The following is a 16,202-nucleotide window of genomic DNA, read 5'->3' on the forward strand; positions in this document are numbered from 1 at the left end:
ACAACCCATCTTGTACGCTTTGCTCCTCTAATAGCCAAACCTCTTCTCAGTACCTCCATCTCATCTATCTCACTGGTGAGCCCTTGTTCACATCCTGCCTCTGTCCACACCCTCCCTATTCATGTTCAACAAAGTTCACTCTCTTCAACTTCAGCCTTATTAAAAGCTAATCTCCATTATTAAAGCCTTATTAAAAGCTAGTCTTCATTTCCTCTTCTCCCTCTCCCTTCTGTGTCACCCTGCCCTTGAATTTATACCCTTTATTCACCCCTCCCTAGGTCCCTCAGCATTTACATACAAATCTGTAATTTATTTATATTAATGTCGGTCTACCCATCTAGACTGTAAGCTTGCTGTGGGCAAGGAACTTGTCTACCAACTCTGTAATACTGTACTCTACCAAGTGCTTAGTACAGTGTTTTGCACACAGTAAGCATTCAATAAATATGACTGATTGATTGACTAAGGAACACTAAAACTATGCATTTCTACGGAAGGGATCAGAAAAAGAATTGTGGTACAAGGAAAGTACTCAAGTAATTGGGGTTTGATAAAGCTTTGTGTAATAAATTCACGATGAAACAAAGTCCTATTCATTATATAACACTTCCACTGCTACCGCCTACTACTATTAATAATAATAGTATTTGTTAAGTGCTTACTATGTGCCAAGCATTGTTCTAAGTGCTGGGGTAGATACTAGATCATCAGGTCAGACCCAATCCCAGTGCCACATGGAAGGTACTAAGAAGGTGAGAGGAGAGTATTTAATCCTCATTTTCCAGATGAGGAAACTTAGGCACAGAGAAGTGAAGTGACATGCCCAAGGTCACCCAGCAGGAACATCTGGGAGTATGAATTAGAACCCAAGTTCTCTGACTCCCAGACCTGTGCTCTTTTCCTTAAGCCACACTGCTGCCTCCTGAGCCCACTCTAACCCAATATGAGGGTTGCTGCAGGGTCACAAAGGCAGGCAGCAGAGAGAAAAACTGTGGGATGGGCAGTAATGCGGGGCCAGCCGGCAGTGTAACTGAGGCTGGGAAAGATCCACACCATTTCCACTTTTTGTGGTCAACTTCTGGTTTCAGTGGGACCACTGGCTATCCCTGATAAAGTAAAATATATGACACTCAAATGAAATCATAAATTTGTAGTATCAAAGAGTTGGGAAAAAAGTTATGGCTCCAACGATAACATTTACTTTTAAAACACTACGTCCTCACTGTATTTCTGGTGCTAAATGTTAAATACGTGGGGCAACTTGCAACATTTGAACTACCGCCCTGCTTTTGCTATTTGGATTTAAATTGACCAGTTACTAAAACAGACTTAGCAGTTGTGGGATGCTGTTTTGTTGTAGCCTGGAGATTTTTGGATTGTTAATGTTTTCCCACTGTGAAAATGCTAAAAGCATTACAGAGAAAGTTGTTTGAGAAGACCACCCACAGTTCCCAAGAAAATGAGTCTATGGATAGGTTGCCTTTGAATACACATTCTTTCACAGAAAAAAAAATCATCTTTGCAGATACTTTTGGAATACAGGTGTTCTCGGATTGAGAATATCATACTGACTGACAGAAGCAGCATGGCATAGTGGATAGAGCACGGGCCTGGAAGTCAGAAGGTCATGGGTTCTAATTCTGGCTCCACCACTTGACTGTTGTGTGACAATTGTGTAAAGAATCAATTAACTTCTCTGTGTCTCACTTACCTCATCTGTAAAATGGGGATCGAGATTCTGAACCCCATTTGGGACAGGGACTGTGTCCATCCTGATGTATTCACCTCAGAGCTCAGTACAGTGCTTGGCACATAGTAAGTGCTTACAAATACCATAATTATTATTACTGGGACTTTCAAGTTGTGGGAGAAAAGTCCACCTGCCTTTACCATAATTCTGTGAGACATATGAAATTCCGAGTTCTGGAAGCCTTGCATTGTTTGAATTTGTTCTTCAAAATGATGATCAAGGTGTCTGTAGGTGTTTTCTCCTTCCAAAGAATCACCATTCCTGGCCTGGGTTCAGATTTGATTTCCTCTAGCAAAATCCATGTGCTTTATGATTCAGGAAAATGCTGATTTTAACCAACGCTATGCTCTGCTTTTCTGAAAGATGGGATCGTTCTATGTTTTAAAGCAGAAGGTTTAAAATGCAGCATTAGTTACTACTTAAAAGACACTCTCAATCCAATATGCAACTTTAAAAGTCCAGAGCCAGCATTTTTAAGAAGTTGCCTAATCCTCTAACTACTGGAAGTTGTTCTTTGTCTAAATGTAGTAAGCCAAGTTGAATGCTGACGCTGCAGGCTTGAGCTATTACATTCTCCCAGGGAAAACATTTGGGGGATGGGAAATAATATTTACACAGAGTCCCCCTAGGCAAGGACTAAAGCACTCACTTCTGGAAAGATCAGTGCAGAATCCCAATCCTTAAAAGCCAGTGAGGACACTGTATACTCCTTGTGGGCAGGAATCTGTACCCTCCCAAGTGTTTAATACAGTGCTCTGCACACCAAAAGCGATCAGTAAGTACCAACGATTGATCATCTGCGGTAGCTCATACTCGACAAATTTAGGGATGCAGGACCCTAAATTTACCTTGTGGAAAAATATTAAGCCCAGGGCTGGTGCACCTGCAGTAAGAACCTTGGCCCTCGTGGGATTAGAGGGTGGGTGCTCCCAAAGGGACTGAATAATAATAATAATAATGATGTTAATGATGGTATTTGTTAAGTACTTACTATGTGCCAAGCACTGCTCTAAGCACCGGGGGAGATACAAGGTAATCACGTTGTTCCGCGTGGGGCTCACGGTCTTAATCCCCATTTTACAGATGAGGAAACTGAGGTACAGAGAAGTTAAGTGGCTTGCCCAAGATCACACAGACTGAAGCCACCTAAAGGATACCCAAGGAAGTCCCGAAGGCCTCACAACAGTCTCTCATTTTCCTCACTTCCCTGGCCAATGTTTCTAGACTGTGGAATGTGTAACTTGTCTGTCGAAGTTATCACAGTGTGAGACCAGGTTGCAATATCGCTTTGCAACACAACAGAATCCGGATCAGAGTTCTGAAATAGTTTCAAAGATGCTAAGCAATCAACTTATAAAAATGCCAGAGAAGAAAGGTTTAAAGTTCAATTTTAAGGCAAGCAGAGACTAGAAAAAGCAAGGTATACTATGGCATACTAGTGATCCACTGGAAGATGCTGAATTAGTAGAGGGCAGAAAGGTATTTTTAAGTAGATATGTTTTATGGGTTTGGGATATTGTAGCAATCTAGTTTTCAAATCACTTTCATAATTAGGCAATCACTAATTAATTTAACGTGACAACAACCAGAGAATCTTGGGCCAGCAATGCAGGAATAAACCAACACATTTATGAAACCATTAAGAGAGATGTATTCAATGCCTTTACAACATTCTTGAAATCTGAAATTTTACAGCTTCAGGCTGAGAGAACTTGAAAAAGGGTCTAAAGACAGTGAGGATTTACCTCAGGGGTTCAGCAATTTTGTGCTATTTTAAATCCCCAAAACAAAGAAGTTCCTTCAAAAATTTCTCCAGTGGGTGTAGTCTGGGTGAGGCAGGCAATTTTTAGGCCTATCTCTTCCAGTCCACGTCCCCATTTGAAGTGAGCAGTAGATTCCTGAATATGGCTGCTCAGAAGCAAGCCAACAGCCAAAGTTCTGAGCCCTGCAGATGGCTTTACTTCAGCTTTTCCCACCAAATAGCTAGAATTATATTTCAATTCCTATTCCAGATGTGGCAACGAATTATGCCACCTATCCACACCCTTTCACCCTTCCCCACTTTGAGACCGCTGGAGTAAACACAAAATCTACTTTCAACGCGGGTCCGGGCCCCATCGAAGCCAGACGGAATATCTATTAACTCAATACAACGATCTACGTTAAATATCTATTCATTGCTCTAAGGTATTTACTTAAATGGAGAATGCGAAGATTAAGGAAGAAAGGTGCGGAGAAAGGCAGAACTCTGAAGAATAAAGATGTGTAGAAAGATCATAAATCACCGATGAATGGGGCAGATTCTGTCGGTTCTGCTATCGTTGGCTGTCGCTGCCACCTAGTGGAAATTCTAAACAATTTAGAATTCTAAACAATTTAGAATTCTAATTCTAAACTGAGTATTTAGTATTCAGAAGCACGACAATTTGCAGTCAGAGATTTGGACATTTACAGTGATAATTCATCCCTTGGCCAGCCATCTCTATTTCAGGTAATGAAATGATTCTTTATGTAAAGATGTATTTTTATTCCTTCATAATTAAGCGGAAGAATGATTCACTTGAATAACCGGCACGATGCATTTAAATTCAGTGCCTAGTTATAGCTGGGTTCAGAAAGATTAATTGTTTCACACCAAAAATACACCGCAATGGAAGCAAGTATTATGATCCTTTACTAATTCGCTACTAGTAAATGCCAGAACAATAGATGCTGGAGGATCTCATGAATGACCAAACATGTTTTGTTTCGTTGTCTGTCTTCCCCTTCCAGACTGCGAGCCCATTCTTGGATAGGGATTGTCTCTATCAGTTGCCAAACTGTTCTTTCCAAGCGCTTAGTACAGTGCTCTGCACACAGTAAGTGCTCGATAAATACGATTGATTGATTGAATGCATGAAAAGGTCAAGAGAAAATATCCCTAAAAAAAGGCAAAGGGAGTAGAATACAGTTTTCCAAGTCACTTAAATGCATTTCCTTAACTGACAGAAGAAATACATTTTAGACCAGGCTGATGAAAATTGGAAAAGACAAACAACAATGCTACCTTTTAATCCTTTTAACTCTGAATCTGATGCTTTGTTTTTTTCAAAAAAACCCAACCCAAATTCTAGCTGTGACCCCTCATCTCGGTGGTCAGCAATCTGTTTAACTCTCTCCTCTTAGGAATGATAGTGAGAAATGTGGTTGTAATCCTAAAATTGGGAGAGAGAAACCTTTCTAATAACCAGAAATGTCAGCTCTGAAAAACATGAACCGTTACTTGGCTCCTTCCTACCTGTGTTGCTTTTCAGACGACCTTCAGCAAGCTCAGAGATTGCTCCAGTTGTAGCAGTTTTCTTTATTCTAGCCACCCCTGAGGCTGTAGTAACCCCTGGTTTGGTAAGCATGTCATCACTGCTGGCTCGTTTAAGCTGGAAAGAGAGAATCAATCAATAATCAATCAATTGGGACAGTCAATGGTATTTATCGAGTGCTTTCTGAGACTGGAAAGGCATAAAACAATGTTGGAGAAGTAGTTAGCAGTAAATTAAAAAGAGAGAAACCCTCATTTTAGCATTTGCTGCAAAAGCCACTGTCACTATAATTAATTCCTTCGCACAGAATCTCGGTTCTGAAGTCTTGGGACTGAGGCTCGTCTGTCATCCTTGATAGAAGACTCCATTAATTGTCATCATTGAGTTAAAGTTTCTTAGAGCTACATAGGTAAATGATGGACACCTAGGACAAAAGGCTGGAAAGGGTCTTCCATTTTAGCTGGAAAAAGTAGTTTCAGAATATCCTGACTTCCTTTAAATGGTGAGGAAAACCATGACTTGTATTGAAAAGAAAAAGGCGGTAGCTGAGGAAAAGAGAGAGTTGTGAGATAAGCAAGAAGAGGTGGGCAGGCAGGATTCTGGGTCTTTAGGTGTCCCACCAAGGCCCCAGCAACACTCCTTTCTACCCCTACGGGATAGTGCTGAAAAGCTTGCCACAGCAAGGTGATGGCAGACCCTACCTACAGAGGGTTTCCTGGGCCCTAAATGGACCTAGCTGGCTCAAACAAGGACACACGTTATGCTTTGCTTAAAGAACAAAAACTTAAACTTGCATTAGGTCGTTAACCCCTAATTCATTTATCTGAGGAACATAAGTGAGAACTTGTAATAAGGAGAGCATCAAAGAGAGTAATAAAAATCGCTATTGCTTCCTTCTTAAGCTTAATATCACTATGTACGGTGTTGAATATAGTGCAGAAGAAAAGCCAGATTTAATATTGAGAGCAACTGTAGCTTGAGCGGGAGGGGATGCTTAGCTACAAAGAAGTTTGTCCAAGAGAAGATATCTTTCTCCCCAAAGGAAATCGGTCATAACAAAGAAATACATCCGATTTTAGATTTTTTAAATCCCCGGAATGCTCCCTAGAGAAAGAAGGGAAGTACTTATCCTACAGTTCATCAGGGAATTGAGGCTTTGTTGAAGCAAATTAATGGCATTCATTTCCGCTTTCCAAAACTCCAGTTTTAAATTCCGACTTTCCCCTTCTGACAATTTATAAAATGGGAGGCAGAGTAATAAAAGCAGTGGTAGGATTTATTTAGCACCAACTTTGTTTAATGTCCTGTCCTAGGTGTGAAAAGGATTAGCAAGAGAAACAAACCCCTAAGTGTTCAAGGAGGTATGGAGGGGTTAGTGACACGGACAGCTAACGGCTTGGCAATTTTCTTCTCACCAGTCATCTTCTTCTGAACATCACCTCAGCATTTTTACACCACTTTTGCAACTTGGACACTCACAACCACATGGAGCACTCCAGTATATAATGGCTTACAAATTATTTTAGGGTTCACACATTCACATATCCGTTTTTCCATTCTCTCATTCCTTCTCTCTGTAATTACTTCATGACCATCTCAGACCCCCACTAGATTAAAAGCTCCTTGAGAACAGAGATCAAGTCTAACTACTGTTCTTCTCCAAGCACTTAGTATAGTGTTCTGCTCACAGTAGGCTTTCAGTATATTGACTGGTTAATTGATTGGGAGGTTGTTGTGGACGTGTGGCCTAGGCAGGGGATTATCAAGGAAGGTTTCTGAGGCTTCTGAGAGAATTTCTGGAGGAAGGGAGTAATGTGGAATGATGAAACCAGAGGAGAGAATAGCAGGAGTAATGGCTCAGAAGAGAGTTTGTGAGACAGAAAGGTAGTGAGCCTGGGCAGATCAAAGAATACATTCATTCAGTCATATTTACTGAGCACTTACTGTGGGCAAAGCACTGTACTAAGGCTTGGGAGAGTACAATATAACAACAAAGACACAGTCCTGCTCACAACGAGCTCATGGTCTAGAGAGGAAGATGTGATAGAGTAATGAGTTAGACTAAATATGGGTGGATTAGCGATTTAGAGCTTAGGTTGAATGTAGAAGGTGAATGGGTGCTGAAGAATTTTGAAGAATATAAGAAATGTCATAGTGGTCTAGATTAATTAACACTCCATTCCATCTAACGCTCTTAGTCTGACAGTGATGAGGATGCTTGGAGGGCATCCATGAGCATAAGTAATCAATCAGTTGTATTTACTGGGTGCTTACTGTTCACAGAAAGAGCACTGTACTAAGTACTTCGGAGAGTACAATACAATTGAGTTGGTTGACAGGATCTCTGCCCACCCACAAGGATCTTACAGTCTACAGGGGAATCAGAAATCAAAAGAAATTACAGATAGGGGAAATGGAAAGGGTAAGGATATGTACTAAAGTACCTATGTGCTTTCTAATTTCCCAGTATCTATTTTACTCTCTTTAATGCCTTCTACCATGTCTAACCTTCCTATATTTACTCTATGTATGACACCACTACTTTGTGCATAGCTAGATACAACAGATCTTTAAAAAACCCTAAAAATTGAAGACCATCCATGGAACAAAGGAATTTATGATCTGCAGAAGCAGAGCCAAAACCCACCTAGTCAAAAGTAATCCTCACTCTCCTCTCCTACCCCAAACCTAGCCCCAGTCCAGAGACAGCAAGGTCCCCATTTTGAACTTTTTACAATCGCTCCACGCTTCACCTACTCGCCATGACCGGAGGGTGGTGGGGTCTAGTGCTGGCAATGGCTGGCAGTGCTTTCAGCACAGTGACCCAAGCCCACAAGTCCCCAAACAGCCCGGGCCTGGTCTCCTCCGCTCTCTGAAGTCAATTCCAAGTAGTACCCCCATGACCAAACTTTCCAGAAAGAGTGGCCAGGCCAGCCTCACGGGCTCTTTACGAGGCGGAAGCGTGAAGCATGGAGCGACTGTAAAAAGTTCAAAACTTAAAAGGTCTCCCGGGATGTGAGGCGTAGAGGGGAGGGAGACAGTCCAACTAGTCCTCTGAAGTAACTCATCATATTTTTGGACACAACATCAAATAAATAATGCTGTTGTTCTCAGTTCCCAGGTCCTAGTCTTTCTCTGTTCCTGATTATGTTTTAGGCTTTCGTTTGCCAGCCATTAGACTATTGAAGAAGTTCCACTTGAGGTTTTTGTTTGTTATAAACTGGGAAAGTCTTATATAAAATGAAATCCATATAAAAGCATCTTTGCTATGTTTAGATGTTTTTACTACACACTTCATTGATATTTAAACTGCGGGCCATCTGCAAATGGAAGTTCATAAAAGGGAAAAGTTCAAATAACTCACTGATTAAAGTACACTCCCACAAAGACTCTCTTTCTGGGAAAAAAAATTTCAAAGATCTAACATCATCACATAGACATAATCTACTTTTAATGCCAAATGGTGGGCTATTATTTGGTTTGTGTTTCATAGCTACTTGATACCAAAGTCCAGGGCTTGGAAATTACTGCATTGGCTTCTAAATATTCTGGCTGACTACTAATCACAGAATGTCCAATAATAATAATAATGATAATAATGGTATTTTTTAAATGCTTACTATGTGCCAAGCTCTGTTCTAAGTGCTGGGGTAGATACAAGGTAATCAGGTTGTCCCACATGGGGCTGACAGTCTTAATCTCCATTTTACAGATGAGGTAACCAAGGCACAGAGAAGTTAAGTGGCTTGCCCAAGGTCACACGGTGGACAAGTGGGGAAGCCGGGATTAGAACCCACCTCCTCTGACTCCCAAGCCCAGGTTCTTTCCACTAAGCCACACTGAGTCTAGAGGCTCATTTCTTCCAACACTTTGCTTTGGAAATCAATTGGTTAGCTGGTTCATCAACAACATTTATTGAGTGTCCCTTATGTACTGAGTACTGCAGTGCAGAGTTTCAAAAGGAGGAAAAGATAGGGTCCCTGGTTTCAAGAAGGTTAAATACTACTGAAGGAAAGAGTAAAAATGGAAATAAATGCCTGTGAAAACAAAGAGCAGAAATGTCAAACTGTATATAACCCACTGACGTTATATAGAGAAAGACAGTATGTGGTGATAAAGTCTCCTTTTATTTTTTAATAGTATTTACTAAGAATTTACTATGTGCCAGATACTATACTAAGTGCTGAGGTCGATACAAGTTAATCTGGTTGGACTCAGTTTAAATTCCCCACTTTACAGATGAGGTAACGGAGGCCCAGAGAAGTTAAGTGACTTGTCTAAGGTCACATGGTGAAAAAGTGGGGGAGTCAGGATTAGAATAATAATAATAATGTTGGTATTTTTAAGCACTTACTATGTGCAGAGCACTGTTCTAAGCGCTGGGGTAGATACAGGGTAATCAGGTTGTCCCACGTGAGGCTCACACTTAATCCCCATTTTACAGATGAGGTAGCTGAGGCACAGAGAAGTTAAGTGACTTGCCCACAGTCACACAGCTGACAAGTGGCAGAGCCGGAAGTCGAACTCATGACCTCTGACTCCGAAGCCCAGGCTCTTTCCACTGAGCCACGCTGCTTCGCCATAACCTAGGTCCTTCTGAATCCCAGGCCCGTGCTTTATCACTTATGCCACACCGCTTCCCTACGTGTGGAAAGGGAAGCAGGAAAGACAGACATATTCCTCATCATGTTTTTCTTCATATTCAATTTGAGTTGGTGACAAGATATTCAGTGGTTGATGACTTGAAGACAGCATAGTATAAAGGGGAATAGGGTGAAGAGTTCATAAATGGACAGATATATGTTCATGTCGCCTGATTTCAGACGAGAGTTGAATCTGTGGGAATAGACTATCTAACCAAATGTCAGGGAGAAGAGCAGAACAGAAAGGATAGAACTGTACTGTTCCTTAATCAGTGCAAATGTAATAATGAGGAGCCTCCAAAGAAAGTACCACTATTTTGCTCCACAGGCAGGGAAAATTAAACAATAAGGTGGAACGCTAATGGACTACTCATAACCAGAAACTCTTGTTGGGCTACGAAATTTTCTGTTGTTGCCAGAGGCTCAAATTAGTCATTTCAGTGCAAATGTCAACAGCCAATAACTCTGTGGAAGCATTTGCTTATTTGGGGCAACTGTGTGTAAATGGTCAGCTGAGAAACTAGCCTCCAAGCCTTCCACTTTTGGCAATATTCATGATGCAAACAGAACAGATGTTGTCCTGGGCACAGAAACCCCCCAAACCCAAAGAGACAAACTGGTTTCTGCATCTCAAAAGATTGCCACCGTCTCTGTGACCCAATCTCTATGATGACTCCCCAAATCATTCAGTACCTTGCTGAGCCGAGATTCGAAAGCAAGTGAAGTTGAAGATTTGGAAGTCTTCATTCCAGAAGAAGCAGCAGGAAGTGGGCGTCCTCGATCCGTTCCATGGCTCCCTTGCTTTGCTACTGTGCCCCAAGGTTTGGCTGCACTCTTCATTTTTATTCAGGAAAAGTGGTCTCCCTACAGGATAATGAAAAAGAAAAGTTTCAAAATTAGTAGAATTGTGGAAGAAGATATCCAGAACTCTCTTCATGTCAAGAGGGAGACACAGTGATATTTGCTGAGTACCACCTTAGTGCTAGAGATTGTGCTAAGAACTTGGGAGAATACAGTATAAGTCAAACAAGGGGAGTTTACAGTGTAATAGGGGAGCTAGACAAAAATTATTCGTAAATAGTGAAAGGGGAAGGAAAGACAAGGACTAAGCAGGAAGCAGTACAAATGCACCAGGGAAACAGCTGAATAAACAACTAAAGATATAGAAAAATATATAAAATATATAAAAAAACCCACAAATATACATACGTTCATGAGTCCTGAGATAAGAAAAAATATGCAAGGGTCAACTGCTGACATGACTGGCATGTTGTGAATTAAATCAGGGAGAACAAAAAAATTGCTCATTTAATGACCAAGGCTAAAAATCTAGACTATCCAGAAAAAGAATGTTCTGTTCCAAACACCAGTGTGGCCTCTAGAGACAAAAAGGGAAGCACTTATCTCTAGGGCAATTTTTTTAACTTTACCCAAAATATTTTTTTCTGCTTTGCAACAATCTGTCAAAGAACCATAACTGTATAGACGAGCAATCATCTTCCTCAGCGATGTCACCTGCTTCCTGGACAGGGTTACTTAGCACCATATTTATGGGAATTCTTTTAAAGAAGGCCAGCGGAAGGCAAGGCAGAGAAGCACTGCCAACAAGTCACGTCTATGCTTTTTGGTGAAGGAGGGAAAGTCCCCAAATCTCCTGCCTATCTTAAAATTGCAGCTCCCGCCAGATATTGGAGCAGGGCTGTGGAACGTGTGAAACTCCCACTGGAGAATCCCTCCCATTCCCCCCACCCACCCCACAGTGATGCGTCTAGACTGGGGCTGCTCTGCACTCTCTGTCTCAGGAGACTGTAGCTGAGGAGCAGAAAACTTTGTGTGGATTCCTGTCTCCCCAGATCCCAAATGGAAATACAATGGAGGATTTAAAATGCTGCTGGTATAGTTCACATGTGAGTTTTCTATAATATGAAGCTTGGGCCTAATTGTACTGGTTAAATTAGTTATTTTTCATTAATGGAGTTAGTGGCTTATATACCAAATAGCCCAACTTATCCTGCCTCTGACCCCTAATTCATGCTGTCCCCCCAAGCCTGGAGACCCCCTTCCTTCCAAATACACCAGAACAGAATTCTTCCCATCTTTAAAGCCCTTTTTAAATCCCACCACCTCTAGAAAGCCTTCACCAATTCATTCAAATGACTTCAGAAGACCAACATTCACCCTTTTCACTTCTGTATGTCAACTCTACTCTTAGGAGTTGTTTACATAAGTACATTTGTATTATTTATTAATCTGTACATTCAATTATTTGTTCAGCTACTTCATTTCAATGCATCTGTTTTGCTTCCAGCTATATACTTGTTCTTCCTCTGGCTTTCACTTTCTGTGAATAATTTTTGTTTGTCTTCCCCATTCAGGTCCTTAATGGCAGAGAAAATGTATCTTATTATTTTTGTACACTCACAAGGGTTTAGCAAAGAGTCTAGTAATAATAATAATTGTGGTATTTGTTAAATGCTTAGGCACTGTACTAAGCACTGGGGTGGATAAGGTGTACATCCCCTTAATTCTATTTATCGTGATTATGTTGTCTTGTTTTTGTCCGTCTCTTTCCCCCGATTAGACTGAAAACTCATCATTGGGCAGGGACTGTCTCTATCTGTTGCCAAATTGTACATTCCAAGCGCTTAGTACAGTGCTCTGCACATAGTTAGCGCTCAATAAATACTATTGAATGAATGAATGAATACCGGCCAATCGGGTTGGACACAGTCCCTGACTCACGTTGGGCTCACGGTCTCAGTCCCCATTTACAGATGAGGTAACTGAGGCCCAGAGAAGTGAAGTGACTTGCCCAAGGTCTCACAGCAGTTAGAAGCCATGACCTTCTAACTCCCAGCCCCATGCTCTATCCACTATGCCAAGGTGCTCAGTAAATGCCATTAACTGATTTTTTAAATTGCAAATTTATACAGCCAGCTAAAAGCCCTGTGCTTATCTCGTTAATCAACAAGTGGTGAAGCTAGAGTCGAGTCATCTTCAGAAAGCTATTCATTTTAAGTCAACATTTTAGCTTAAAATTCTCAAATCGTTTACTCTCCTTTTTTGCAAAGTGGCCTGAAAATGATGGGAATAGGGAGAAAAATCAAATGTGGACCTTCGAGGACCAGCATTATGAATATAATCCAAACGGAGAGAAACAACAATGTTTTTCCCTCCAAATGGCTCTTTAATAATCATAAGATTTGGGTCCCCCGCTTTGCAAAACTCAGTTTTGTTGGAATTCTTATTCTAGAAGGCAGAAAAAGAATTAACCCCATAATACTATTTCCCTCATAATTGCTATAGAATCACTATAAATAGCCAGTGTCTGACCAGGAGCAACACAGATCTTTACCTCCTAATGGGAGGGGAAAGGGTTGCAGTTGAGGCCAGACAATTTCCAGTTTCCCTTGTGGGAACATGCCTGAATTGGTTGAGGTCATCTTGGAGCCAAGAAGCTCTGGGAATTTTCCTGGCTTCCCTGCAGGGGAGTGCTGGCCAGGATCCCAGTTCTCCAAGTGAAAAGTGGCTCAGGAAATTTGGGGCATAACTGGATGCCTAGGCCTGTGGAATCACAATTCAGACTCCGAGGGACCAAGGGATTCCTGAGTCGAGCTAAGTGTGTTCCAAGATGAGCTAATGGTCTTTTGCATGTTTAGTTCCATTCGACAGAGTTGCCACCTTCTGGATGGTGTTATGGCTTGGCCATATTGATGATGTGGCAAGCCAGAAGGGCTCCTGGGGATCAACATATGAGTCAAAGGGAAAGCCTAACTTGGTAGGATTGGTACAGTTCAGTGGTGGCTTTTCTCGAAGTTTTGCCACTCTGGCAGTCCCCTCTTTTCTCTCCTCCTTCTTATCTGCCCCCCACCATTTTTAAATGGTATTTGTTAAGCACTTACTATGTGCCAGGCACTGTACTTACTAAGTGCTGGGGTAGATACAAGATGGTCAGATGGGACAGAGTCCATGTCCCACATGGGGCTCAGTCTTAATCTCCATTTTACAGATGAGCTAACTAAGGCACAGAGGAGTAAAGTGGCTTGCCTGCAGCCACACAGCAGGTAAGTGGCAGAGCCAGGATTAGAACCTAGGTCATCTGATTTCCAGGCCTGGGCTCTTTCCACTAGACCATGCTGCTTCCCTTCTAGATCACTCTTCAACTATTCAAAACTGGAAAAGTTTGAGTCGTTACCCTGACTTCCGCTACTTAGACACAATCATCGATACCTGGGTGACTATTTTCCTAGAGCCGAACAAAAAGAAGCTGGCCTTTAGGCAGGCAGTATGGGAGAGTAGAAGGGGCAAAGAGGGCTTTAGTGACTGGAGCTCTAAAATCTCTCAGCACTGCCCTTGTTTTGGACATAAGATCAGTGTTAGTACTCAGAAAACAAGGCACTTCAGTTTCTGGGTTTGTCATTATGGCAACTTGGAAATTTAAGTCATCAAACCAAGTACTATCCAAAATTGGATTATACTAAAGCATAAGGATTTCTTTGGCATATTCTCAGTGAGTAATTTTTATTTCTGCATTTGGCGGTAGTAATAAATAAACGATACTATCTTCAAGTGATCGGACCTTCCAACATCCGGGCCGATTGCTGCTACAAAGATGAGATCTTAGGATACACTGACCACAACACTATAAAGCAACAAAAGTCCGGGGGAAAGTCATTCAACTTCTATTGAAAAACAGGAAAATACTAATTCTTTAGAGTGAAGAGCACAACAGAGAAACCACAGAAATAGCTTTCCTCCTTCCAGGGGAAAAAAACAACTAGGTAATCTGGCTGTATTTACCAGGCAAGATTTATGTCTGAGCCACACAGTCTGTAAGCTACCCTCAGTAGGTATCAATGCTAGTTTGGGCTGTTGTCTTGATGGGCTAAACAGATCCTTGCCCTTAGCTGTCAGCCCACTCAACATTCCTCAGCCTCCACAAAAATCATCTGGTTCTCATATAGTAAATCCCATCAGCCCCTGATGGGAAAAACAACAGATGGCTTTTTTTTCCTCCCCTGCTTTGGATTGATGTTTCCTTCTGTACTTTGGCCTCATTTTTCAACACAAACATGTGATTTAGATATGCTCTTGGTCAGCAAGAAGCCAATTTGGGGATCCATTTAAAACGTGAGTTCAGGCTATTAATGGTGGTCAGACATTTAAGCAGGCTTAAATGGCTGGTTAAGTCTCCTTTCTCATAGCCGGGTCGGCTGCGTGTCCACCCTAAACACCATTGCTGCTGAAGTATAACCAGATCTTGGGCAATCTTGGTAGCAGCAGTCTGCCAGGTGAAGGCACAGGGCTTTAGTGGGCCAAGGGCATTTCTGGTCATCTGCCCCTATTTGAGTGCCATTTGGGCAGACTTATCAGTTTGCCTTCTCTTTATTTCAAGGAAATATTCCTATTCCTTAGTGCGTTTCCCCATTTTTTTATTTCCACAAACCACTTAAAAACTCAGTTTAGCCTGGTGTCTCAATGTTCTATTTTTTTCAGAGAACATTTCTTGCAGAATCTAAATGTAAATTACAGTTCTCCCTCACTTTTCAGTTGGGCATGAACTCTCTAAGAACAGGCAGTGCAAAAGAAATTAGTGTAATGTTATTACTGCTACTATTATGGCATTTGTTAAGCACTTACTGTGTGTCAAGCACTGTTCTAAGCGCTGGGGTAGATACGAGATCATCAGGTTGGGCACGGCCCCTGGCCCACATGGGGCTCACAGGTAGAAAAAAACCCATTAGGAACAAAGGAAAAAAAGAGAGAGGTTGGACCTCTAACAGATCGTGAGGGAAGGTTGATGGATGAACAACAAAGAATCCAGAAATATACTTGGAGGGACAGCTACTGAAAAATGGGGAGGGTAAAACAAAAAGCCAGAAAAGGAAACTGAAAAGATGTGTTGAGAGGTATGGGGAAAAAAAATACCAAGAGAATTCAGTTGTTGGCAAAACCAAGGTCCAGAGAGAATTTCTAGAAGGGGATGGTCAACACTGTCAAAGGCAGGCGAGAGGTAGAAGAGTGTGGCTAAGTGGAAAGAGCACGGGCTTTGGAGTCAGAGGTCATGGGTTCGAATCCCAGCTCTGCCACTTGTCAGCTGTGTGACTGTGGGCAAGTCACTTCACTGGGCCTCAGTTACCTCATCTGTAAAATGGGGATTAAGACTGTGAGCCCCACGTGGGACAACCCGATTCCCCTGTGTCTACCCCAGCGCTTAGAACAGTGCTCTGCACATAGTAAGCGCTTAACAAATACCAACATTATTATTATTATTAGGATAGAGTAAAACCCATTCCGTTTTGCCACTGGGAGGACTTCTGAAGTTTTGGAAGGCTCAGTCTCAGAAGAGTCTCAGATTGTGAAAGTTTGAGAAGAGAGTTGGAAGAGAGTCTCAGATTGTGGACGTTTGAAAAGAGAGTTGGCACTGAGGAAGTGGAAATAGTGAGTGTTTCTCCCCAGTCAAGGAATCTATGTTGGGATGAGAAATGGAAGATGGGTCACGGCTAGAGGGTG

General features: G+C 41.8%; 1 protein-coding gene across 6 annotated transcripts in view; it reads right to left on the reverse strand.

Annotated features, from left to right (window-relative positions):
• Positions 1-16,202, reverse strand: part of SPECC1 (sperm antigen with calponin homology and coiled-coil domains 1) — a 198,095-nt gene that overhangs the window by 136,457 nt on the left and 45,436 nt on the right. For 5 of the 6 annotated variants that reach the window (XR_003765565.2, XM_007672549.4, XM_007672548.4 and 2 more), the window contains exons 2-3: positions 10,383-10,553; positions 5,028-5,163 (exon numbers count right to left, since the gene is read on the reverse strand). Coding sequence is in view for 4 of the 6 variants with exons in the window: in XM_007672549.4 (XP_007670739.2) it covers positions 5,028-5,163; positions 10,383-10,529 (283 nt within the window). In the remaining 2 variants the exon portion in view is untranslated. Of the gene's footprint in view, positions 1-5,027; positions 5,164-10,382; positions 10,554-16,202 lie in introns of those variants that run through there. The other variant, XM_007672551.3, reaches the window with a different exon arrangement.

This window comes from Ornithorhynchus anatinus, chromosome 17 (genome assembly GCF_004115215.2).
Source record: "Ornithorhynchus anatinus isolate Pmale09 chromosome 17, mOrnAna1.pri.v4, whole genome shotgun sequence".
In the NCBI taxonomy this organism is placed as follows: Eukaryota; Metazoa; Chordata; class Mammalia; order Monotremata; family Ornithorhynchidae; genus Ornithorhynchus; species Ornithorhynchus anatinus.